General features: G+C 36.3%; 1 protein-coding gene across 1 annotated transcript; it reads right to left on the bottom strand.

The window, feature by feature from the left end:
• Positions 1 to 832: 832 nt before the first annotated feature.
• Positions 833 to 23,261, bottom strand: LOC115411702 (xin actin-binding repeat-containing protein 1). The gene is made up of 11 exons (XM_030123918.1): positions 23,134 to 23,261; positions 20,640 to 20,724; positions 20,110 to 20,502; positions 19,359 to 19,437; positions 16,026 to 16,156; positions 14,497 to 14,544; positions 12,547 to 14,182; positions 10,186 to 12,486; positions 7,856 to 7,989; positions 1,647 to 1,838; positions 833 to 1,547 (listed from the first exon to the last, which is right to left on the bottom strand). The coding sequence occupies exons 1-9, from the start codon at positions 23,259 to 23,261 to the stop codon at positions 7,910 to 7,912; spliced, it is 4,881 nt and encodes a 1,626-aa protein (XP_029979778.1). The 3' UTR covers positions 833 to 1,547; positions 1,647 to 1,838; positions 7,856 to 7,909.
• Positions 23,262 to 24,833: the final 1,572 nt, after the last annotated feature.

Genomic DNA, 24,833 nt, shown 5'->3' on the forward strand with positions numbered 1-24,833 from the left:
TAAAAAAAAAAAGAGTAATTGCACTCATTATGGAAAGATGATGTCTCTTTGCACAGGAGAGAATGTTCACACCCTTCCACTTTCATCTTATGTGCACATGATGTTACCTCAGTGGTTCTTAACCTTGTTGGAGGTATTGAACCCCACCAGTTTCATATGCGCATTCACCGAACCCTTCTTTATTAAAAAATAAAATATGATTTTTGTTCAAATTCAAGACACAGGTATATGTTTTACTGATGCACAAAATGAGCCGTGCATTAACATCACTGTGTTCAAAGAACAAAACCAATACAGTGCATGAACTCACAACAAATTACATACGTTTTCACAAAGACATGACCTTTTTTAATACTACCACACTGAAATGGTTTTAATTTTTAACCTTATGTATTCCAATAATGAACTTATTGTATTTATGCTATTTATCATTTTTTAACATTTTAACACACACCCATCACCTAATTTCCATCAGGCTACAATAATAATGAACATTTACTGCAAATCAGTGTGACTTCTGCTGTTGTCGAGTGTGTGTCTTGACCTCCGCCGAACCCCTGACACTGACTCACCGAACCCCTAGGGTTCGATCGAACCCAGGTTAAGAACCACTGTGTTACCTGCTTGACAGTTTCGACTGTGACTCCAGTCTTCCCAGAGGAAGACTCGAAACTGTCAAGCAGGTAACACCTAAAACCTACACCTTGTCTGAACAAAAAAAAAGAAAAGTATAACTACATAAACAGAAGACAAAATGAATGTCATTAGCCTGATTATTAAACCATCCGTGTCCTGAAACCTGTATATAGATAATAAACACATTCACACATGATGTAACAAATGGGTGGAGCAATCACACAATGGATGGATGACATCATTTACTGTTTATACTGTGCTTTTATTATGCTCAAATTCAGAATTAATTACATGAAACAGTCAATTATCTTTTCAATTTTATGAAAAACAGATTGTGTCAAAGAAAACAGATCCTTTAACAAACATGAAAAGTAATTAGTTTGGTCATTTTGGATTAGTATACAGTTTTTTGTGTGTGTTTCATTAGGAAAGCATGAATGAATAATTGTATATCTGTACGCTTTCTTTTCATTATAGAAATTAATTAACCTTGGCAGCTAATCCAATAAGTCATGTCATTGAAACATAATTCAGCGAAGAGAGAGGAGTCTATTTAGTTTGACACTTAGATGTAAAAATGTAAAGAATATTTACACTATACATGCTTTTTTTCTTAAAGGTAAACAACACAATTTTATAATCTGCCTCTAAACTGTGTCAAAAATAGCTGCAGCAAAATCATCTCAGTATCATATGACGAAGGCTTCCATTCTTATTATTTTAAAGTAAAAAGGTACAGACACTGACTCAACAACATGATGTGGAATCCATCCATTATACTTACAATGCACAGATTTTTATTTATTTTTTAATTCAGTTTTATACAGTGATTAATCTGCTGGTACTCTGTGTGGATCTAGGAGTGTGTCTTATTTATGAGCACCAAAATCAGCCTCTTACGCTGTTGTCAACTGAGAACAGAAACAAAACATGGTATTAACAGAGAAAAGCCACTACCATCACTGATCATTCATTTCAGTGTATAAACAGTATAGTCTGTGGTGCTTTACCTGCTGATACTCAGAATCTGCTGGACTCTTTATGCGTCAGACTCGTCCACGTTGTTCGACCTCCTCAGAATCCAGCGGTTCTTGTGTTGAGTGTGTCCAAATCCCTCATCGTAATTCCCTTTTCTTCTGAACAGTTGTTGGTAGTGAAATATGCAGTAGAATTCCCCATGCAACGGTGCGAAATTGTACATACTACAAAAAAAACACACATTAGCCACATTTTATTATTGCGCTAATATACTGCAGTTGATTCTGATCCAAAATGACCATATTAGTCTGGAAGTATGAGTATGTATTGTACTTGGAGAACCCATGGGATTCATTCAGAGCAAGGGTGTCAAACTCATTTTCTTCGGGGGGCCACATTCAGCCCAATTTAATCTGAAGTGGGCCGGACCAGTAAAATAATAGCATGATAGGCAATAAATAATGACAACTTCAAATGGTTTTAGTGCAAAAAAATGACATTAAATTATGCCAGTATTTACGTTTACAAACTATCCAAACAAAAAGGATGTGAATAACCTGAAAAAAATGAAATTTGTGAAGAAATATAAGTACAGTTTCATCAGTATTATGCCTTGATTTATCATTTATACATATGCATTACAGATCAGATCTACAAAGGCACAAAACATTTAGTAACAGGCAGAATATTGTTAAAATTGCACTTAATTTTCTTTAGACATTTCAGGTTATTCATATTTGTTCAGGTTATTCACATTTTATTGTTAAGGAATAGTTTCGTAATGTAAACATTTTCATAATTTAATGTTTTTTGCACTAAATCAAAGAGATAAAAATGGTGTTGTCATTATTTATTAGTTATTATAATATTATTTTTGAGTTTGATGCCCTAACTTGCACTTTGCAAATTCATCCCGCGGGCCGGATTGGAACCTTTGGCGGGCCGGTTTTGATTTAGAGCATTAGGATTAACCCATAAAGACCCAAGACTATTTTTATATCAGTTCCCAAATTAATTTTTCTCTATTTAACTTTTCTGAAGGGATTTATCAGCATTTATTATAATATTATCCTCTGTATTTTGCATTTTTTGAGTGAAAATCAGGTGTTTTCCTATATTTAAATGACTGATTGTGTAGATGTTGATTAAACCTCAGATTAAAATTGAGGGTTATTATATCAGAAATCTATCAAATCTATCATTAACTGAAAATAAACCCAGTGTCTCCATCCACTGTCATTGATCCGGCTCCATGGGTTTTACTGGTGAATCAATGCTGTAGAAGATGATGGTGTTTCCACGGTAACTATGGAGCCTCTGAACATCCAAATGGGTCATATCTGATGACCACGAAAAGATGACAAACTGTATTTTACACCAATTATTTACATGTATTGATAGGATTAGTGGATCAATAGCAAGGTTATTATTGTTAACGAAAACTAACGAAATAACGAAAACTAGAATTGAAAAAACGTTTTCGTTAACTGAAATAAATAAAAACTATAATTAAAAGAAAAAAAACGATAACTAACTGGAACTGTATTGTGTGCTTACAAAACTGACTAAAACGTATAAAAATTAAGGATAAAATTCCTTTAGTTTTCATCTTTGTCAATGTCGGATTGATACAAAATCGATTTATTTTGCCCGAGCAATTTTAGCCAGCGGCACCATACGACACTTCATGGTCCGTCACTTCTCGTCACTTGTCGTTTAGAGTCGTCTTCTGGTCCCCACTCTACCTGCAAACATGGAGACTAAAGTTGGGAGAAAGCAGCAGAGTCCTGTCTGGGATTTATTTGAATACGACGGTGAGGAAGATAAAAGATATGACGAAACTAAAACTAAACTAAAACTAAGCATTTAGAAAAAAATGAAAACTAATAAAATCTAGCAAACCTGCTCTAAAATGAATTAAAACTAAGTGAATTAGAGAAAAAAAAAGTCAAAACTAAATAAAACTAAACTATTATGAAAAATTCAAATCTATTATAACCTTGATCAACAGGGATTAAACAGTTTAGATCAGTAGATGCATTTGGTCAGTGGTGGCTGTTTGGGTCTTTATGGGTTAATTACACTGGTCTACAAGTAAAATGCTTCCAGAATAAATGTACTGAAACTAGGTCAAAAATGCTGCCGGGCTGTAGTTTCCAAGATACAGTCTTGAGTCAAAATGTGAAATTCTGAGAATTAAAGATAGAATGGGTTTTACTTAACAAGAATATTTGTCTCAGAGCTACCAGATCTATGACAAAACACTGTCTGCACATTCTTTCTAGTGTAACATTTATAAATCTATTGCATGAACCAATCTATATATGTAATAACACTTTATCAAATACACTGAAAACATCAGCTAAACAGTACTTTTGTCCAGTGGCGATTTCTCACAGACTGCAAGGGAGGCCTGGCTTCCCCTAAAATTACGAAAATTAAATGGTTAAATTTGTTCGGTTGTGTTGACATTTTATTGACTACAAATGTGTTAGAACACGTTCATCTTAAAGATGAATTCGTTCAGAATCAGCTTTATAACAAATCAACAGACGCGATGTTGTTCACTTCTCATCCATTCCCGTGTCGTTGTTTTCTCATTCGATCTCTGCTCAGTGCATTTGTCCGTAGACGCCGGGCGTCTCTGTGCTTCAATGGGACTGAGTGGAACAGTTTTTTTCATTGCCTCAAAACTGGACGGTAATTGGATAAATGCCACGATGTTGTCCCGTCCCCGGACGCCGGGCGTCTCTGGGGGTGAATGGAGCTGTGGGCGGAGCTCAGCCGGGCTGGACGCCAGAATCCCACGTGCTGATTGGAGGATCAGTCGAAAGGCGGAATCCCGTTTGATTGACAGCTGTTTTCAGATCTACTCCTTCACTGACACAGTTCAGTTTAATACCGTCGCACATTCTGCTGTGAAATCCAGAGAGAAACCACTACGAAATAACTTGTTCATTTCTTGCACTGTAAATAAAACACACTCATTGTACTTCCTTGTTTCAATTTAACATAATTTCACTGTTTTCTTGTTTCAGTTACATAATTTAATCATTTCTTGTTCGAATTTAATATCATTTTGTAGATAGTTAAAGCAATCAAACTGTCGGCTAGGTCGGAGTGAAAGGAGCATCTGTAGTTTAAAAAGGCTGAAGTCTTACACTCACAACACTTTGGGCCAAGGCAATCTAAGCAGAGAGGACACTGGTCCAGTCCCTGGAAAAGATGTCTACTTGGTACGATAAGGTCACTGAGCATTTTCTTAGAAAGGAACAGAGGGCCGAATGAATGTTTAAATAACTTGACTTTTTTTTTTTTTTTTGATGTAGGCCGACAATGAGCTTCCCCTGTCTGAAAGACGAGCAGCCACCACTGCTTTTGTCATTTGTTTTCTAATCCATTTAAATAAAGTATGTAATATGTTGCATGTTTAATCTCCAAGGCAGACAAAGTAATAAATAAATAAATAAAATGTGAACGTGACATCATTTGTCCCTTCACAATTTTCTTGTTACAGCGTGAAAAGAATGGATGGAACTGACATTAACTATGACTGCCATGTCATACTATAACCCTTTCATGCATACTGGTCACTACAGTGGACAGCTTTTCTACAGCTGTTCTCTGGTATATTCATGGGTTTCAATTCATACCATTACTGTAACTGTGCTGTTCTTGATAAGCCTGATCTGCACCAACATGTTTGAGTTTAAATAAATTTCTAGTTGTTATAAGACTCTGATTAACAGTTTTCTTAAACAAAAAAGGGTTGTTTTTTTTTCATATAACCCAGTGAAGTGAGTAATAACTAGTATTAGAATATGTTAAAATGTGAGAAAACATTAGATTAGCTGCATTAAAAATGTTTTTATTTCATAATTTTTACAGTTTATCACTTTCTGATGATGGTTTTAAAAACACGTTTCTTTGCTTTAAAAATTAAACACGTGGTTTCTAGCTGAGTGGATATTTTTGTAACTCCATAAAAAAAAAAAGGTTCATTAAAAAAACTAAGGTTTTCATAATTCGTGCATGAAAGGGATAAAATAATATTATGGTATTTACTTGTTGCACTGGTGTTTTAATCAGATCTTCTGTAAAACTCTATCCAGTTGTGCTTTCATAGACTTGGTATGTGGTACCTTATTGGTCTAAATATATTTGTTATTTCCTCTGATGTATTTTTATATACAAATATTTGGAACCTAGGTGTTGTGATTTTGTTACTGTTGCATTATGGGTATTTTTCACCATTAAAATGGCATAGCTAACAAGACTCTCCCCTGTGTGCCTGCTTCACAGACCTTTTTGACAGTAGATATTTTGGTTTGTTGAGGCATAAAAAATTGATTTGGTTAAAAATGGTAGTATCCCATTTTTCTGTTTCAGGACTGTGAAATGTGGACGCTGGTTCACTGCGAGGGTCTCCAGTGTAAACTAAATGGAACACAGCCATTGCTAATATTATCATCAACACCTGTGCCAAATGCCCTGAAAAACGTGGTGAGCAAAACACTGGATGTTTGTTTATGTGGTGGAAATAAGTTCACTAACAAGGCTAAGATAAAACATGGAAGAAGACAACATTATTAGATTCTATTTGACATATTTGTTGGGAAGTCTTCATGGATATACTTGCACGGTTACATTCATGAACAGTAGGTTATCTGCCAGTGACATTTCCAGCTGTCAAGATGTGTTTAGACTCTGTTGTAAATATGCGCATAGTCTGTATAGTTTGTTTGTTATTTTGTTTTTTTTAGTGTTTTATTACTATTATTATTTTTTGTTTTGTATTGTTTGTTTATATTGTTTTTTGCACTATCCTTATGCATGTACTGTAAAGTCTAATCTAATCTAATTTAACCTAACCTAATCTAATTTAACCTAACCTAATCTAATATAACCGAATCTAATTTAACCTAATATAATCTAACCTAATTTAACCTAATCTAATTTAACCTAACCTAATCTAATTTAACCTAATCTAATTTAATCTAATATAATCTAACCTAATTTAACCTAATCTAATTTAACCTAACCTAATTTAATCTAATCTAATCTAACCAAATCTAATTTAAACTAATCTAATTTAACCTAACCTAATCTAATGTAATCTAATCTAATTTAACCTAATCTAATCTAATTTAACCTAATATAATTCAACCTAATCTAACCTAATCTAATTTAACCTAACCTAATCTAATTTAACCTAATCTAACCTAATCTAATATAACAAATCTAATTTAACCTAATATAATCTAACCTAACCTAATCTAATTTAACCTAACCTAATCTAATATAACCGAATCTAATTTAACCTAATATAATCTAACCTAATCTAATTTAACCTAACCTAATTTAACCTAATCTAACCAAATCTAATTTAATCTAATCTAACCTAATGTAATGTAATCTAATCTAACCAAATCTAATTTAACCTAATCTAATTTAATCTAATCTAACCTAACCTAATGTAATCTAATCTAATTTAACCTAATATAATTCAACCTAATCTAACCTAATCTAATTTAACCTAACCTAATCTAATTTAACCTAATCTAATATAACGAATCTAATTTAACCTAATATAATCTAACCTAATCTAATTTAACCTAATCTAACCTAACCTAATCTAATTTAACATAACCTAATCTAATATAACCGAATCTAATTTAACCTAACCTAATTTAACCTAACCTAATTTAACCTAATCTAATCTAACCAAATCTAATTTAATCTAATCTAACCTAACCTAATGTAATCTAATGTAATCTAATGTAATCTAATCTAATCTAATCTAACGTAATTTAACCTAACCTAACCTAACCTAATCTAATCTAATCTAAACAAAATCAGACCAACAGAAAACTGAATCCTACATGTTATAGGAAAAATCTTAATCCGTTTTAGGGTAAAAAGAAAAAAAAAAAAGAAGCAGTTTCCACATTTATTAAACCAATACAGGTGATTTCTCCTCCTACTACAGATTGATTCCACCATCTTTCGCTGAACGTGAAGGAGAAACACATCCAGACAGATGAGGATCTCACTGATTTTTAGATAAATACCTGAAAGTACCACCTCAACACTCCTGCTGAAGGATGACAACGTTTTAACCCCCAAAAAACCCACAGACAAACTTAATACATCAGCTGTTTACCTCTATGAAGAGGCCTGGACTCATTTTGCACAAGAATTCATGAAATGCTTTAACATGTTGTAGAAATCTGTGTCTCACCTTAATGTTTTCTTGCACTGTTTACAGCAGAAGCATGTTTTGTGCAAAATGTATTTATCTGCAGTTACTTTTTCCATTGGATAAACTGGCTTCAAACAGGCTGAACACGTCTCTCGACAAGCGGGTTGAAACTGCTGTTGGGGAAGAGTTATACAGGGTTTAGTTTAGTATTAAAAAGGAACAGTAAATGATTTAACAACAGCAACCATTAAACAAGCAAGTAGGCGTAAATGAAAACCAAAAGTGTATATTTAATTTCATTATGCAAATCAATGACAGATTTAAACAAATTAAAAGAATCATACATCAACCATGACAATTCTAAAACTGTTGTGAACTTCTTATACAAACAAATAAGCATTAAAAACCAACATAATACATTTCTTAGCAAATAAAACACTGTACAATATTGTCATACATTATATAGAAACGAAATAGTGGAATAAAGTTATCAGACACCCCTAAAATTTTACACAATTTGAAATAACATCGTGAAATATTTGTGGAAAAATCTTTGTCTTTCAAAAGGTGTGGCTACATCAAACGGACACCAACAAATTCAAATTGTTTAACAAGAAAAAATAAAGTTTCAACATGTCATATCCTGGATGTGTTTCATTACCTTGCTGAAACATCCAGTGCTGATCTGGACGGAACTGAGCATGTGCAGAAGGAAGCGTGTGAGTTTTGAGAATGGAACAATACTTTTGTGACTTAACCCATAAAGACCCAAACAGCTGCCGACGACCAAAACCATTTATTGTTTAATTCCTGTTCATCCACTAATCCAATCAATCCATGTAAATAATTGGTTTAAAATGCAGTTTGTCACCTTTTCATGGTCATCTTCTACAGTGATTCACCAGTAAAGCCCATGGAGTTTGACAAAATGACTTTTGATGTAGATGCTTGTTTTATGTTTAGTTATTGATATATTTTGCTGAAAAACTTAATTTTCTTCAGTTTTCTCTGTTTTTGAAATACAGTATAATAACCCTCAACTTTAATTTGAGCTTTTTATGAACATCTACATGGTGAGTGAATTAAATATATTAAAATACCTTATTTTCACTGGAAAAAAAGCAAAATACAAAGAATAATTAGAATACTTGGTGATAAATTGCTTAAGAAATAGATAGAAAAATACTGTAATTACCGGTCTATTACCTGCTACTTTTTTCCATACTCTATGAACCTCAAAAACGATGTGGCTAATTGATGTTTTCTGGGCTAATGATTGATCCAGCTATCGAAAAGGAAAATAGAACTGCTGCACATAAGCTTGTTATCAATGATTGAGATGAGATGGTGAGACGTTGGAGATGGGGTGGGTGCGCCCAATAGTCCGGAAAGTATTGTACATTTGGTAACTGCCACAAAAGTAACACTGGGTGTTTATGGGTTAAGACTCGTTCTTAATGCAGTATGTCACAAATGCATGGGGTGTCAAAATACTTTATTCCACCACTGTGGATCGTAGTGACTGTGGATGACCTATGGTTTTTGGTTGAGAGGCAGCCTAACTTCTGGGTACGTGGTGACCTGATACGAGGCCGGACTGATCACGGCTGGAGCTGTGGAAAAGGTTGTGGTTTGTGGCGTAGTAGTGACAACCGTGGAGGTTTTGGTGGAGTAAAACCTGTTCCCTAAGTTATCCGTCCTCTCGTAGTTCTCTGTGACTGTTTTGGTGCCTGTGATTCTGTTCCCGTCTCGGTCAGTCTGCACCTCCAGGACACTGAGCTCCTGTTTTGGGTTAAGTGGGCTACAAGTGGGCTGTTTTTGGCCTCCTTTCCTGGGGTCCTTTTTTCTGTGTGGTGCTGGGCTGTTGCACTTCAGGGTCTTTGTTGTTGTGAATTTTTCCTCTGCCTTCGGGCTGTGCTGACATGTCGGGCAGACTGTGGTCTCTGCTGGAACCACATCTGTTTTGTCGCTCTTCCTGGCAGCTGACTCGATACAGATGAAGGCAGGTGAAGATAAAGGACTTACTCGTTGTTTAGCAGCCATATTTTCAGTGGCTGGTCCCTGGCCAGTTGGCTGAGCTGTGTTTCTTTGTGTCGTAGGCTGTGTTGTTTTTGTTCTGCTTGATTCAATGCTAATTGTGCTAATATTCCCAGAGGAAGGGGATCCTTGCACCGTCCCTAAGGACTCTTTGAACAGGCAGGATAAACCAGCAATATCTGATTCAGATTTCAGAGTAGAGACAGAATACAGAGCCTTCTTTATGGTTTCCTCTATGTCTATAAGTCTGGCTATAGTCTGCTCCTTTAGGTTCATGATTTCCTCACTGGCTCTCTCCAGATCCCCAAAAACATGTGCCATGGAGGACTTACCTTCAGTGTTTTCTTTGGGTAGTGCCGACTTCCCTTCCTCTCGCAGTTGTGCTTTTATCATTTTTTGTTTCTTTTTGTCAGAGTTGACAACCCAGTCGCGGACATTCTCAAAGACTTTCCTCAGAGACTGTACATCAACCTCACTTGTGTCCTGCTCAATTTCCTCAACCCGATTGAGGATGCTCTGCAGTTCCTCCTGCTTTCGCAAGTTGTCAAAAATTTCCATCGCGGCTGTTGTGTTTCCTCTCATGATCTCATCCATGTGAATTGACAGCCGCTGTCTGCGCTCATCCTCTGTCTCATGTCTGACTTTCTTCTCCCTCATTTCAACTTTCCTGTCTTGTTTATTTTCCTTTTTATCCTTGTCCTTGCTGTCAGATATCTGTCCACAGGTTTTTGGTTTATTAGAGGATGTAACTATTCGAGCTTGTTGTGATTCTACATTTACATGTGCTTGAACAGTAGATGAATTTTCTTCTCCTGATGTTTGTTTCAAGCTTTTGTTGTCCGGTAGGGCAATTTTTACTCTCTTTGGCTTTACAGGGGCTTTTTTACCTCCAAATTTCTTGCGTGCTTCATGAAAATCTACATGGCTCTCATCTGTTTCATTCATACTCTCTTTGACTGGGATAATCTGATTTATCTTGTCTTCTGCTCTGGCATTTACAGCCTCTTGTTGATTATGCGTATCTGCATTGCTGCTGTTGAGGTTGATAGGTAAAGCTTTAATTTCAGTCTTTGGTGAAATTTCAATACAGTAGCTACTCGAATGAGTCAGTGAATCTGATCCTGAGTCTGCGTCACCGGTCGTCTTGGACACCTCATGTTTGTTATCAGATGGTTTTGCTGCTGTTTTCACTGGTTGAGGATCTGTTTCTTCTGTGTGCTGTTTTTTCACTTCAGGTTGTGTGCTGTTTGTTTTTATTGCCCCGGGATATTCTGGGTTGTTTAGTTGGTTTTCTCTCTGTTTCAGCTGTAAATGCTCAGGTTTAGGAGGTATGGCAGGTTTTGGACCAAGAGGTCTTTTGCTTTTCTCTGTAGCAGCACACATATCGGACCTATTCTGGGTTTCACTTTGGAAGGCCTTGAGAGACCCAGCTTTTGCTGCTTGTACTTCCTCTGTGACCATCTCATGAGTCACAGTATATAATGCAGTGTCTATAGCTTTAACAGATGATCCATCCACATTCTGTGACTTTTCTATGTGAGGTTTGGAGCTTCTGTATATCATAGCTGCTCTAAAATCTCCTCTACTCACATTGATGTTGGATCTCTCCAGGGAATCCAAGGCTGCTTGAAGTTTCCCATGCAGACTGACCTCCTCAGCTTCTTCTTCAGCAGGGTTAGGTTTTAGATTATTTGTTGACACCATAGCTGCTGCAAACTCTGGCTCCTGGACCATCTCAGTGCTGCTTTCGCTCCAGGAATCAGTAGTTTGTCTAGCTTCAAATTGCATTTCTTTGTGGCATGCCTGTCTGCAGTCTAATTTATGCTCTGCAGATACACTGGCGCTTGATGGACCTTCATGAGATTCATCCCACCTTGTTCTAACACACAAGTCCTCTTTGTGGTGGCTCCCTTGAGGTAAATCTGCATCTGTTTTTACGGGTGTACTGGACTTTCCATCACATGTAACTGAGACGATAGTTTTCTCAGAAGACACTTGACTTGACTGAAGTTTTTCTTGTTTTTCTTGTAATGAATGATAAATAGTTTTGGCCTCAACTGTAGCTTGTTGAAGGTTATGGATTGCAGTTTGAAGGCTGGTGATTTCCTCACAGTCATCTACCACCTCCACTACTTCAGCTTGGTGGATGATATCATTCTCCCGTGCATCAAATGGCAGATACGAATGATGTGAAACACTGAAATTACACACATCATCTTGCGTTGGGGAGCCATGCTGCCTGGTGTTCTTGATCTGTTCATGAGCAAATACATCAATATTACATTCTGTTGAGGACTCACTCTTTCTGTGTTGTACATATTGACCTGCAGATACTTTGGAAACACTCTTTGACAGGACAAGGTTTTTACAGATACTTTGCTTTGGTGGTGTTTGACTCTGATCAATAGAGAATATGTTTTTCAGTCTTTTAACATCCACTGGCACATACTCTGTAGTACTTTCCTCTGCACCATCACTGCTCTGTTCATGATGAATCGTTGTGTTTCCTTCAGCCAAAGTGTGGCTTGAGGGTAATTCTTCATCTCCTACTGTTGCCTCGGCTTGAAGACTTTTCAAATACTCTAAATCACCCTTTTCAATACAACTCTTGAACAGTTTTACATTACCTCTTACTGCGATGTCAGGCCTTGCAGGTACTGAGCAGGTTTGTTCTTGAGAGGTTTCTAGAAGACAGTTTATGGTTGATTCAACGATGCCATGTCTTACTCCTTGGTTTTCTGTTTCAGTCATATCAGCTCTCTTCGTCTCAGGCTTGTCATAATCTGCATCAATCTGTTGTGGAGGACAATAACTCTTTATATCTTCCTCATCAAAGTAATTGTAGAGAGAGTACACCATGACTTCTGCACATCTGTTCGCCTCCTCCTGAATGATCACTCCTTTCCGTAGAGAGTTGTCTTGATTGAGAATATCCTCAATGAGCTGAACCACATTGGCAGTTTTAAACTCTGTGTCTTGGCTAGCGGTGAACTGATCCTGATGCACGGGAGCATTTATTACCATTGTTGCCATCCCTCCTTTACTATCCTCCTTTAAGTAAATGATCTGAGGCTTTATGTTCGCCCGCGGTAGCAACTGGAGTATTAAGTTTTGTGCGCCGCCTTCTGCCAGCTGATTGTACATAATCTCAGGCCCCTCATTTGTTAGTGTGAATTTAGCCTTTTTAGCGATCATTGTCTCATTCACTTCAATGATTGAGCCACTTGAATGAATAGCCTTAGCATGATAAAGGAATTTCAGTGTTTCCTTAATATTCTCCACCATTGTCTCTATTTCGTCCTTGTTCTGCTGCCTAATTTTGTCGAATGGCATCGATTCAAACAGATGGGCTCTGTTCTTGACATTGGCTGTCTGATAATCCTCAGCCACTGTGCCATCTCCTGCTGGGATATTGGATTTTTCTGTTTGCAGATATGCATGCTCTTTTTCTACGTTTGTTGAGATAAAAGGGTTATGCTGGAAAAGAGCCGCACTCGTTTTAATTGTTTCTCCAAATATTTCTGCATCAGGACTGCTTCCAAACTCATCCTCAGTAGGAATGTCTCTCCATCCAGAAAACACATCATCAGTGCTTTTACTAACAATGTGATCACATGGCTCTTTTTTATGTGCAGGATCTGTTGCATCAGTGTGGGTGCTTTTGTTTTTGCTGTGTCCTTTATCGCTGACACACATAGACTCCTGTTTTTTCTGTTGCACTGTCCCTGTCTCATCCCCATAAATAGAAATTTTACCCTGGAGCTTGTTGTCTGGATTTGGCCGTGACGTCTTCATGGACTGACCCTCAAATATCCTCCTAGTAGACCGAACATCTATTCTTATCTCCTCCTCCTTGCACACTTTGTCAGGATCTGGTGTTTTTTCAGCCTCCATAACCCCTTTAACACCCTCAAACACAGCTGATATTTTACTGGCATTTCCTCTTTGCTCCATCCCCTCTGCCATGTGCACGTTGGTGGCGTAAGAAGACACTTTTTTAGAAATGGCACAGGGCTCAAATATCAAGCATCTTGAGAGGACTTCTCCTTCGTATCCAGTTTCAGCAGCTGTCACCCCAGTCTCTGAGCTCAAAACCTCAGCTAGCTCTTCATCCACAACTTCGTCTAACATCTTCAGCTCTGGGTGGGTGTGCTTTAGGAGCCGTCTCAGCTCAGATTTTTGCCGTTGTTGGTGTAACTTTTCTATGGAAGGTTGGGATTGCATGAATGGTTGAGACGATACTTTGCCAGTATCTTGTAATCCTGGTTGATGTCTAGATGAGGGAGGTGGTAGGAGGTCATCTGTGCTTGGTTGGGAGTCTTCTGCCATCTTAGGAGAACAAAATAACATTCTCATCATCGAGTCTTCTGAGAGAGCAGTGACACCCATGCTCCACAAAGTGCAAATATGCTCACAGGAACACAGTCCATCCATGCCGGGTATGTGTTTTCCACATGCCAGATGTCAGTGGGTTAGCCGAACTCCAAAACCGCAAGCAAATTCAGTCACAAATGCAAAAGTCAAAATAAGAGCGGTCATGTTTTTGGTTTTTGGACAAACAATACAGCTGAAAAGTTCTGTTACAGTGATGTTGCAAATCCAAAGCACCATGCAGCATGCGTCATAGTGAGAGTCGGCTTTACCTTTGTTAGCTTTGTCCTTTTTCCCAATTCAGATGACCGCTCCAGTGCCTGAATGGAAACAATTACTGAAAATCAGATCAACCATAATTGAGAAATAGAACACAGATAATGTTTAATGGTTATTTATTGAATACTTGCTCTGTGGTAGTGCAGTCAATGTTTATCTTTACATGAAGAATTGTGTCATTTAGTAAATTTAGCGTGTCAAACGTATTGACCGTCACATATGTATTTAAGTTTGTCTTGCTTGAGAAAAGTAATAAAGTACAAATACAGTTTTTCTGTACTTAAGTATATGTTTTACTTTTGTATTTATTGTTATTTTGTACTTTCACTCGATGTATTTTAACACAATATCTGCAGTGTTTTCTCCTTATGCATTGTTGTTAATGTATTCAGGGGGATTATCAATCATTTCTTTCATTTTGCATCATAATGTTCCTTTTTATGGGAGATTTATAAAACTAGAACCACTCGGAGAGCGCAGACCTCTGCCAAGACAGATCAGTGCCCTGGATTTGGATGACAATTTCAGGAAATGTTGATACTGGCACAAGGAACAAATGATTAAATTTTGGTGGTGATTGGGGGTAGGGGGGGTGGGGGTGGGGGTGGGGGGCACTGATCTGCCTTGGCGGAGGTCTGCACTGTCTTTTCTAGAAAAGCACTCGTACCACCCCACCCCCCACCCCCGATCACCACCAAAATTTAATCATTTGTTCCTTGTGCCAGTATCAACATTTCCTGAAGTTTTCATCCAAATCCATCCATAACTTTTTGAGTTATCTTGCACACAGACAAACAGACAAACCAACACCGACAAAAACATAACCATCTTGGTGTAGGTAATAATCATGTGTAACAGTAACAATAGGCTATTTATAATATAATTCATTTGCATACCTTATTCAGTTTTTGCTTGGTGGCTTGCCTTGGTTCCTGTTTTTTTTCTATTTGTGTGCACGATGTGTTGTTGCTTGTTTTTCTTTTTGTATGTCTTTTGTGTTATGTTATTTGTAAGCTGTTTTTTTTTAACCTGCCAATGGGACTTGAGATGCAAATTAGTATAATGGCTGCAATCTTTCCTATTTACGTGTAAATGTTCATTAATACGAACTGTCCCATTTTAAAAATAAATAAATCATTCATTCATGCATTTGTTCATTCATTTAACATCAACGTTGACTTCAATTCCACATAGATGGGACAAAGACGCACATCCTTTGTCACAGCAATATAAGATCTAACAAGACAAATCAGACATGAGATGGAAACTTGACTACAAAGAAAAGATGCAGCTGTCTATTTAATGAGATGTTCACTATGTGGAGGTCTAATACTGACATGGATGATGTAGGCTTAGCACATAAACAGCTGCTATAAATGTGGAAGACTCTTTACTTTTACTTTTTGTCAACACTTCAGTACTTCTAGTTTTATCAGAGCATTTTTTTTTTTACACATCTGTACTTCAATCAACAATCACAGCATATAGTCAGGATTAGAAAGACATCATGCACAGACGTTACCTGGCTCTTGTTTGGCTCCTGAGATGTCAGCTTTGACAAATAAAGAGCAGATATCGCTTTTACAGACACTTTCTCCGTAGTTTGGACAAAGTAGCTGTCTCTGAAATCTGCGATCGACCTCCTCTTTTCATCTGCAGGGACACAGCAGTTTTACATCTGTTGAATTTTGTTTATATATGTCGGAATTGTACTTCACTTCCTGTTTATCAGTAGTTACATATTGCTCAAATATTGCAAATTGTGCTTTTGTAGAATATAGTAAAGAGCCCATGTTGGTTCCATGTGGCTGATTTTTGTTGTGTTTATACATAGCAAGTTTAGGCTACTCTTAGGACACTTTCTAAGCTGATATTTAACAGCTGTCATGTGATCAGGTTATAAATGTACCACTTGTGGCAGAGAGGGAGCGATATCTGACTCCACTGACACACATACTGTGAGTTAAAAGGATAGGTAAGTCATAGCAGCTCGAGTTGACTAAGCACTGAGGAGAAAAGTAAACATACATAAATTATTGACTAAATTGGTGGAACTAATGAACAGTTTAATAGTAGCTGTTGATCAGAAGAAAACAGGGAAAACAAACAGGCAGTCGTGTTAGTATAAGGTGAGCATTGTAGATTTTGTGTAAGTTGAATATAGTCTATTAAATTTCCCATAACAGCAAAAATGTATCAATCATTAGGCATTTATAATAAATTAAAAATGCAAAACGAAGCATTATAGTTTGACGTGCCAAGTATTTTCCAGACAAATAAAACACCCATCAGTACTCACAGATAATCAGCAGCTCCCTCTTCCTCGTCTCCTGCCTTTATTCTTATTTTCGTTCAATTTCAGTGAGTGTATCTGGTCTAATTTCCTGGTAGTTTGTGTCTGGTCATGGAGCCTCTGCTACTCTCCTTTGCTGCCTATCTCAGTCTCATTCCTGCCTCAGTGGCAGCTGACCCCTTCACCCTCCTCCACTTATTCAGGACTTGGTGCATGCACGCTATTTCCGTCCTGCTCCGGAGTGGACCACTACACACCCACACCAGGTTGAGTCAATCACGCCTCTTGCAAAGTCACTGTGCTGATATTCATCTCCGTTTCACCCCTTCCCTTTCATTCATGCCGTTCAGTCTGAGTCATAGGCTCAGAGATGACTTTCCAGGGAAGGTTAACCACTGGAGCTGCTGGCTTGTTTGGGTTTTTTCAGACAGAAATGTTTAATGTATTTGTATTTGCCAGTTAATATTTTTTTAATTTTTTTAAAATAAAATTTCTTAGAAAGACCAATGTGCTTTTGTACAGGGTGGGGAAGCAAAATGTACAATGAACATTTAGTTGTTTTTTCTCAGCAGGCACTACGTCCATTGTTTTAAAACCAAACATATATTGATGTCATAATCATACCTAACACTATTATCCATACCTTTTCAGAAACTTTTGCCCATATGAGTAATCAGGAAAGCAAACGTCAAAGAGTGTGTGATTTGCTGAATGCACTCGTCACACCAAAGGAGATTTCAAAAATAGTTGGAGTGTCCATAAAGACTGTTTATAATGGAAAGAAGAGAATGACTATGAGCAAAACTATTACGAGAAAGTCTGGAAGATACTATTAAAGAAGAATGGGAGAAGTTGTCACCCGAATATTCGAGGAACACGCGCAAGTTTCAGGAAGCGTGTGAAGGCAGTTATTGAGAAAGAAGGAGGACACATAGAATAAAAACATTTTCTATTATGTACATTTTCTTGTGGCAAATAAATTCTCATGACTTTCAATAGTTCGTCATACACTGTCTTTCAATCCCTGCCTCAAAATATTGTAAATTTTGCTTCCCCACCCTGTATTAACCCATAAAGACCCAGTGCAACATTAGCGGCAGTTCCCAAGGGAATTTTTCTCTATATTTAATCTTTCTTAAGTGATTTATTACCATTTATTGTAAAATTATCCTCTGTATTTTGTGTTTTTTCAATGAATGAATATACAAATGAAGTCATACTTTGTTTTCATGTATATGTACAGGTTTTTGTTTGTTTTGTTTTCTTATAATCTGTTTTATTTAGAAAGACTAAGTGGGATTATTTTGTTTTGTTGCATATTCGAAATAAACTAAATTAAACTAAATGAAAATCATGTATTTTCCTATATTTAATTTACTGATCATGTAAATCACAGGTGTCAAACATGCAGCCCGGGAACCAAAATCAAAGGCCAAAGGGTCCAATCTGGCCCGTGGGATGAATTAGTGAAATACAAAAATTACACTGAAGATATTAACAATCAAGGATGTTGAAATCATTTTAGGTCAGTTCAGTCTAAAGTGGGTCAGACCAGTAGAATACTATCATAATAACCTATAAATAATGAAAAAAGCAATTTTTTCTCTTTGTTTTAGTGTAAAAAAAAAAAAAAGTAAAATTACACAAAAATGTTTACATTTACAGACTAGTATGTGGAATTGTACCAATATTCTGCCTGTTACTGAATGTTTTGTGTATTTGAAGATCCACTGTGATCTGTAAGTTGTGATAAAAAAAGATAAACTATGGTGTAATATTTTTAAAATTGTACTTATTTTTCAGGTTGTTCATATTTGTTCATGTTATGTTCATATACAGTTCGTAGATGTATTTTCATTACGGAATTTTATTTATTTTTCAGTCAAAAACATTGAGAAAACTTTGGAGTTGATATTATTTATAAGTTCTTATCCTATTATTTGTATTATTTTACTGGTCTGGCCCACTTTACATCATATAAGGCTGTATGTGGTCCCTGAAATACAATGAGTTTGACACCCCTGATGTAAATATTTCACAAAAGCTCAGAGTAAATTCAACGATTATTACGTCAGAAACAGAGAAAACTGGAAAAAAAGAGCTAACTTTTTCAGCAAATGTATCATTAACTGAACATAAACCGAGTATCTCCATCTACTGTCATTGATCCAACTCCATGGGTTTTACTGGTGAATCAATGTTGTAGAAGATGATGGTGTTTCCATGGTAACTACAGAGCCTCTGAACGTCCCAGTGGGTCATATCTAATGACCATGAAAAGATGACAAACTGTATTTTACACCAATTATTTACATGTATTGATAGGATTAGTGGATCAACAGTTATTAAACATTTTAGATCAGTAGATGCTTTTGGTTGACAGTGAATATTTGGGTCTTTATGGGTTAATTATGGTGGAAATAGAATTACATGTGCTGAACATCATACTCTCGTCATACTTTGTCACTTTTACAACATCTATATTGCAATGATAATGTTTAGGTGAGTTTTGTTTCACTTTACTCGGTATTCGACCTAAAATAAAGAATATCAGGTACTTACCAGCTTGAGCAGCTGCAAGTTTTTCAAAATCAATACCCGCTATTGTTTTTCTCCTCTCTGCCCTGGTTTGATTCACCACCTACAATGGAAAAAATAAACTGCTCCTTGTCTGTTTTTATAGTACATTGATAAAAGTATGTGTATTTTTTGTTTATGGTGTACAGGGTGGGGAAGCAAAACTTACAATGAACATTTAGTTGTTTTTTCTCAGCAGGCACTACGTCAATTGTTTTGAAACCAAACATATATTGATGTCATAATCATACCTAACACTATTATCCATACCTTTTCAGAAACTTTTGCCCATATGAGTAATCAGGAAAGCAAACGTCAAAGAGTGTGTGATTTGCTGAATGCACTCGTCACACCAAAGGAGATTTCAAAAATAGTTGGAGTGTCCATAAAGGCTGTTTATAATGGAAAGAAGAGAATGACTATGAGCAAAACTATTACGAGAAAGTCTGGAAGATACTATTAAAGAAGAATGGGAGAAGTTGTCACCCAAATATTTGAGGAACACTTGCGCAAGTTTCAGGAAGCGTGTGAAGGCAGTTATTGAGAAAGAAGGAGGACACATAGAATAAAAACATTTTCTATTATGTACATTTTCTTGTGGCAAATAAATTCTCATGACTTTCAATAAACTAATTGGTCATACACTGTCTTTCAATCCCTGCCTCAAAATATTGTAAATTTTGCTTCCCCACCCTATAGTGACTTGATAGGTTATGTGATAGATCTGTTCATTTACCTTCTGAAAAGGACGGTCATCTTTTGCTTTAATGTTCGTGTCATTTTCTGGAGCGTCAACAGTAATGTGGGTCTTCAGTTCCCCTGCAGCGTTTATTTCCTCAGTCTCTCCATTCATTATAGCTGTGATGTCTGCTCTCTTGGAGGATGAGGTGAAGTTCGCAGCTTTAAAACCCGTCTTCGGTTTGGTTTGAGTGACGGCGTTCGACTCAAACATGGACCTCAGGGTTAAGATGGACCCAGAGCTGTTTTGAAGGTTTCCCATTGACTTACTACGGATTAAATTGGTCTTAACTTGTGAATGTTCCCTCATTTCATTTCTCCTCATCAAAAACTCCTCACGACTCATTTCATTCTCCGGCAGGTCATTCACATTTGGAGGAGGAAGAGTTATCTAACAATGAACAGAAATAAAAATGGTAGCTCATGTTTGCCTGCAGCTGCGTTGTTTCTTTCACACAGAAGTTGCTTTGTGTCTGAATGTGTCAGCAGCTCAAAATGGCACCGTGGAAAAAGTCTTATCAAGTTTACCTGTTTTAGCTCCTCTTTCAGCTTCACTTCACCGTTCACTCTTGTTGCTTGAATGTGTTGCTTTACTTCGACTACAGTTTGATATCTGTTGCAAATTAAAAAAAAAACAAACAAACATATTTTATTACTAGTATGCACACAGGGCTGGATTACATGGCTGAAAATCAATCAGTCATATCAATTAATATCAATAATTATCACAATAAATGTCAAATCACTATTTCTTTTAGTTTAAAGGCTGAATTCTGGCCCTGAGTGAAAGTTAATGAAACCAGATGATTTTCCGTGGTTTGGAATTATCTGTAAAAGGCATAAAAGATGGTAAATAAGTCATATTCTGGATCCTAAATTATTGCACATTCTATATTCTTTACTGTTTTTACTGTGCAGAGGTCTGGGGAAACATCTATAAAAGCACTCTACAGCCCATATGCCCAAGGACAATAAACAAAGCAGGATACAGAGAACACACAAACCCACGATGTATAAAATCACACACATTGAAATTTATGGATTTGATTAAATTTAAAACAGCACAGATAATGTACAAAGCAAGAAATAATCTACTGCCGAAAAATATCCGGGGAATGTTTACTGGAAGAGAAGGAGGCTACAATCTAAGGGGACACCTAAATTAAAAAAAACAAACAAACATAAAGTGAGAATAACAATGAAAAGTATGTGCATAACAAGCTGTGGAGTGACATAAAGCAAAGTACAAACGTAAATATATTTAAAAGGAGGTGTAAAAATGATTTCTAAACAGGTATATGGAAGATGAGGGACACAAATAACATTGTCCCAAATACCATTCATGATTTCTTGGAATTAAGAAAGAGTAATTATAATTTCAGAGATCTTCATATTTGTGAATGAACTAAAGTGAGGACGAATGTGAAGTCTAAATGGACTGGGGCTATGGGGGTGAAAGTATGGAATGGACCTGATGATGATGCATTTAAGTTGTTCACAACAACAACAAAAAAAAGCCTTAAGTTTAAAATAGTTTAGGACTATTGATTTGAGATGGTAGATATGTTTTGGTTGTTGATTTTTTTTTTTTTTTTTTTTTTTTATGGTGTGGATGCTCAGTGCTGTACACATTTAATTTAATGTAAGCAGTGCATCAGGTGAAAAGGATAGGCCAAAAAAAAAAAAAAGCTTTTGTTTCTAGCCTATTTCTTTTTGGGTTTTTATGTTTATTATAATCATTGTACTAAGTGCAATGACTGATGTACAAACCAAAATAAATTCATTCATTCATTCATTCAAAACACAGCAATATAAAAACATTAAACACTATGTAAAAAATAGAACAACACAAAAATGTGTGAGATGAAAATGATGTAAAAGATGCAAAAAAGAACAACGTAAAAAACAAAAATGTATTAAAATGAAAGTGACAAAAATTATGGAAAAAAAACAAGAGTACATAAATGATGAAAATAGTGTAAAGGAAATCAATCTTTTTTTTTTAAAAACATGAACAGGTTAAAATTTCTCAAGAAAAACAGGTGCCATTTTGACAATATAATGCCACAGCTTCTCATTTACACATGTACATTACAAGCTAAGGATTGCACTGCTTCTACAAAGGCACAAAAAATTCAATAAAAGGCAGAATATTGTTTAATTTACTCTTACTTCTCTTGACACATTTCAGGTTGTTTATATTTGTTTGTGGTATTCACATTTTTGAGAAAAGCTAGTTTGTAAATTTACACATTTTCATGTCATTTAACTTTGGAGTTGTCAGTATTTATAGGTTATTGTGATAGTACCAGTGCGTTGAGCTGTGGGGATCCACAGGTTCTAGATGTGGTAGTTTTTAGACCGTTGTGTATTCATGCATGCCATTTGTCCAGCAGTGACCGCCAAAGCGTTTTGGCCATAGCAATAAGATTGTAAGGCTACTGTGTTCCAAAATTACTAATATTTCCCAAAATATTGGTCCTATCAACTTGCTGTTTTTGCTGGTCTCTTGCTTGACTAAAAATACATGAGTATCCCAAACTGCAGCAGTCAGCTTTTTCCAGATTTTGTGTGAATCTCCGGATACACACACATGTACACAGAGGCTATTTGGCTTTTATAATATAGATTTTACTAGTTCAACCCACTTGAGACCAAAGTAGGCCCCCTAAACTACAATGATTGTTTGTTAATCTTAAATGTAATTTTTGCATTTCCCAAATTTATCCCACAGGCAAAAAAATAATGTAATAAGACAAAAATTACACAAAAGATTCAACAAGACAAAAAACATGCAGAAGACATAACATGATAATAAGGCAATCTGACCTGTTATTCAACCAAAAACATGTACACATTTTGTAAATGACTTTTACCTGACATTGTAAATGCATTAAAAGGAACAGTGCATATCACAACACACTGATATTTGACGCAGTACTAAACATACCATGATGAATCCCGTAATTGTTTTATGGCCCAGTTTTATTCAGACATGTTTAGAGGGTGATGTTTCATTCACCTGGCGACGAGCTGAGACACAGATGCTTTCTTTTCCCTCAGTCCTGCCTCAGTCCAGGTGGGTTTGTCACAGGACGAAGCCACGCTCTTCAGTGACTGGGTACGCCTCAAGTTGCTCTTCCACTCCATGGTCAATCACGTCAGAGTAAATGATTAAATCACCTAATATGACGGAGAATTAATGGTGTGATTTTGTCATATTCTGTTCTTTAATCTCAGCAGTGAATTTGTTGACATCTTCATCTCAGCGCTTTATCTTGTCATAAAAATAAACGTAAACACTAAAATACCAGATATAGAATGAATAATATGGAGCAGGGGTGTCAAACTCATTTTAGTTCAGGGGCCTCATTCAGCCCATTATGATCTCAAGTGGTAAAATAATGACAGTGAAAAAAGTTAAATTAAATTATGAAAATGTCAACATGTGCAAAAAATTTGAACAAAATAAAAATCCAAGAATAACCTGAAATGTAGGTACAGTTTTTAACTATATGCTTTAGTTTATCATTTACACAAGTGCATTACATTTTACAGATTGCAGTGGATCTATAAATGCACAAAACATTTAGTAAAAGGCGGAATATTGTTAAAATTCCACTTACTTCTCTTAAGACATTTCAGGTTGTTCATATTTGCTCATGGTATTCACATTTTTGTGAAAGGGTAGTTTGGAAATTTACACATTTTCATCAAATTTCACATTTTACACTAAAACAAAGAGGAAAAATTTGGAGTTGTCAGTGTTTATCGGTTATTATGATAGTATTTTACCAGTCCAACCTACTTGAGACCAAAGTAGGGCTTTACATGGCCTTTAAAATTAAATGATTATTTGTTAATATCTTAAGTGTAATTTTTGCATTTCACAAATTTTTCCCATGGACTGAACTGGATCCTTTGGCGGGCCAATTTTGGGCCCCGGACCATATGTTTGACACCCCTGATATAGAGCATAGAATAAATATTAAATAAATGATAAATTCACAGGATGTACAATGATTTAACAGCAGTACAAGCAAATAACAGAGAATATGTTTAAAGTTTTCTGAGCAGAATCATTACCTTGTAGATGTCAGTCAGTGTCTGTTTCCCCGTGGTGATCAGAAACACTCCCACAGAATCACAAGACACGCACAAGATATGAGCAAAGTCCCTTTTCTTCCTCATTACCACCAATTGTGTAAATGATTAATCATTAAAATGTTTACAGTAACAAACAATGGGCTATAGCACAGCACTGGTCTGTAGTAGAACTGAATGTGGTGTTATCGTCTCAGGCAGATCAGCAAATATTTAACCAAGAATTTTCACTTTTCACTATATCAAGCATCTTTTGACCCTTTTGTGTACTTTCACTCCTGTGTGTGATTTCAGCTGATACACGGCTGGTTTCTCATGACAGTTTAACCCTCTAAAGCTCAGATGTAATTACTTGTGTGTGAGCAGCAACAGACCATCCATTAAGATAAAATGGAATGAACTTTATTGATCCTGATGGGATGTGGCTGATTACAGCAGCAGAGAGACGACTGGAGATAAGACAGCAAGTTGGAAGCATTAAAATGTATGAAAAAGTCAAAAGATACTAGGTTGTTAGGATGACACACAGCGTGGTTATACTGCAGTAAAAGCTTTTATTCCCATTGCATCCGGATACATATCAGGTTATACATTTACAGTTTTACAGGTGGACAAGAG

Source organism: Sphaeramia orbicularis, chromosome 20 (genome assembly GCF_902148855.1).
Source record: "Sphaeramia orbicularis chromosome 20, fSphaOr1.1, whole genome shotgun sequence".
In the NCBI taxonomy this organism is placed as follows: domain Eukaryota; kingdom Metazoa; phylum Chordata; class Actinopteri; order Kurtiformes; family Apogonidae; genus Sphaeramia; species Sphaeramia orbicularis.

Coding starts and splice junctions, on each gene's coding strand:
- LOC115411702 (XM_030123918.1), bottom strand. CDS start 23,261: ATGGAGTGGAAGAGCAACTTGAGGCGTACCCAGTCACTGAAGAGCGTG. Junction 20,503..20,639: donor TGAAAGAGGAGCTAAAACAG/GTAAACTTGATA, acceptor GTTCATTGTTAG/ATAACTCTTCCTCCTCCAAA. Junction 19,438..20,109: donor ATGACCGTCCTTTTCAGAAG/GTAAATGAACAG, acceptor TTTCCATTGTAG/GTGGTGAATCAAACCAGGGC.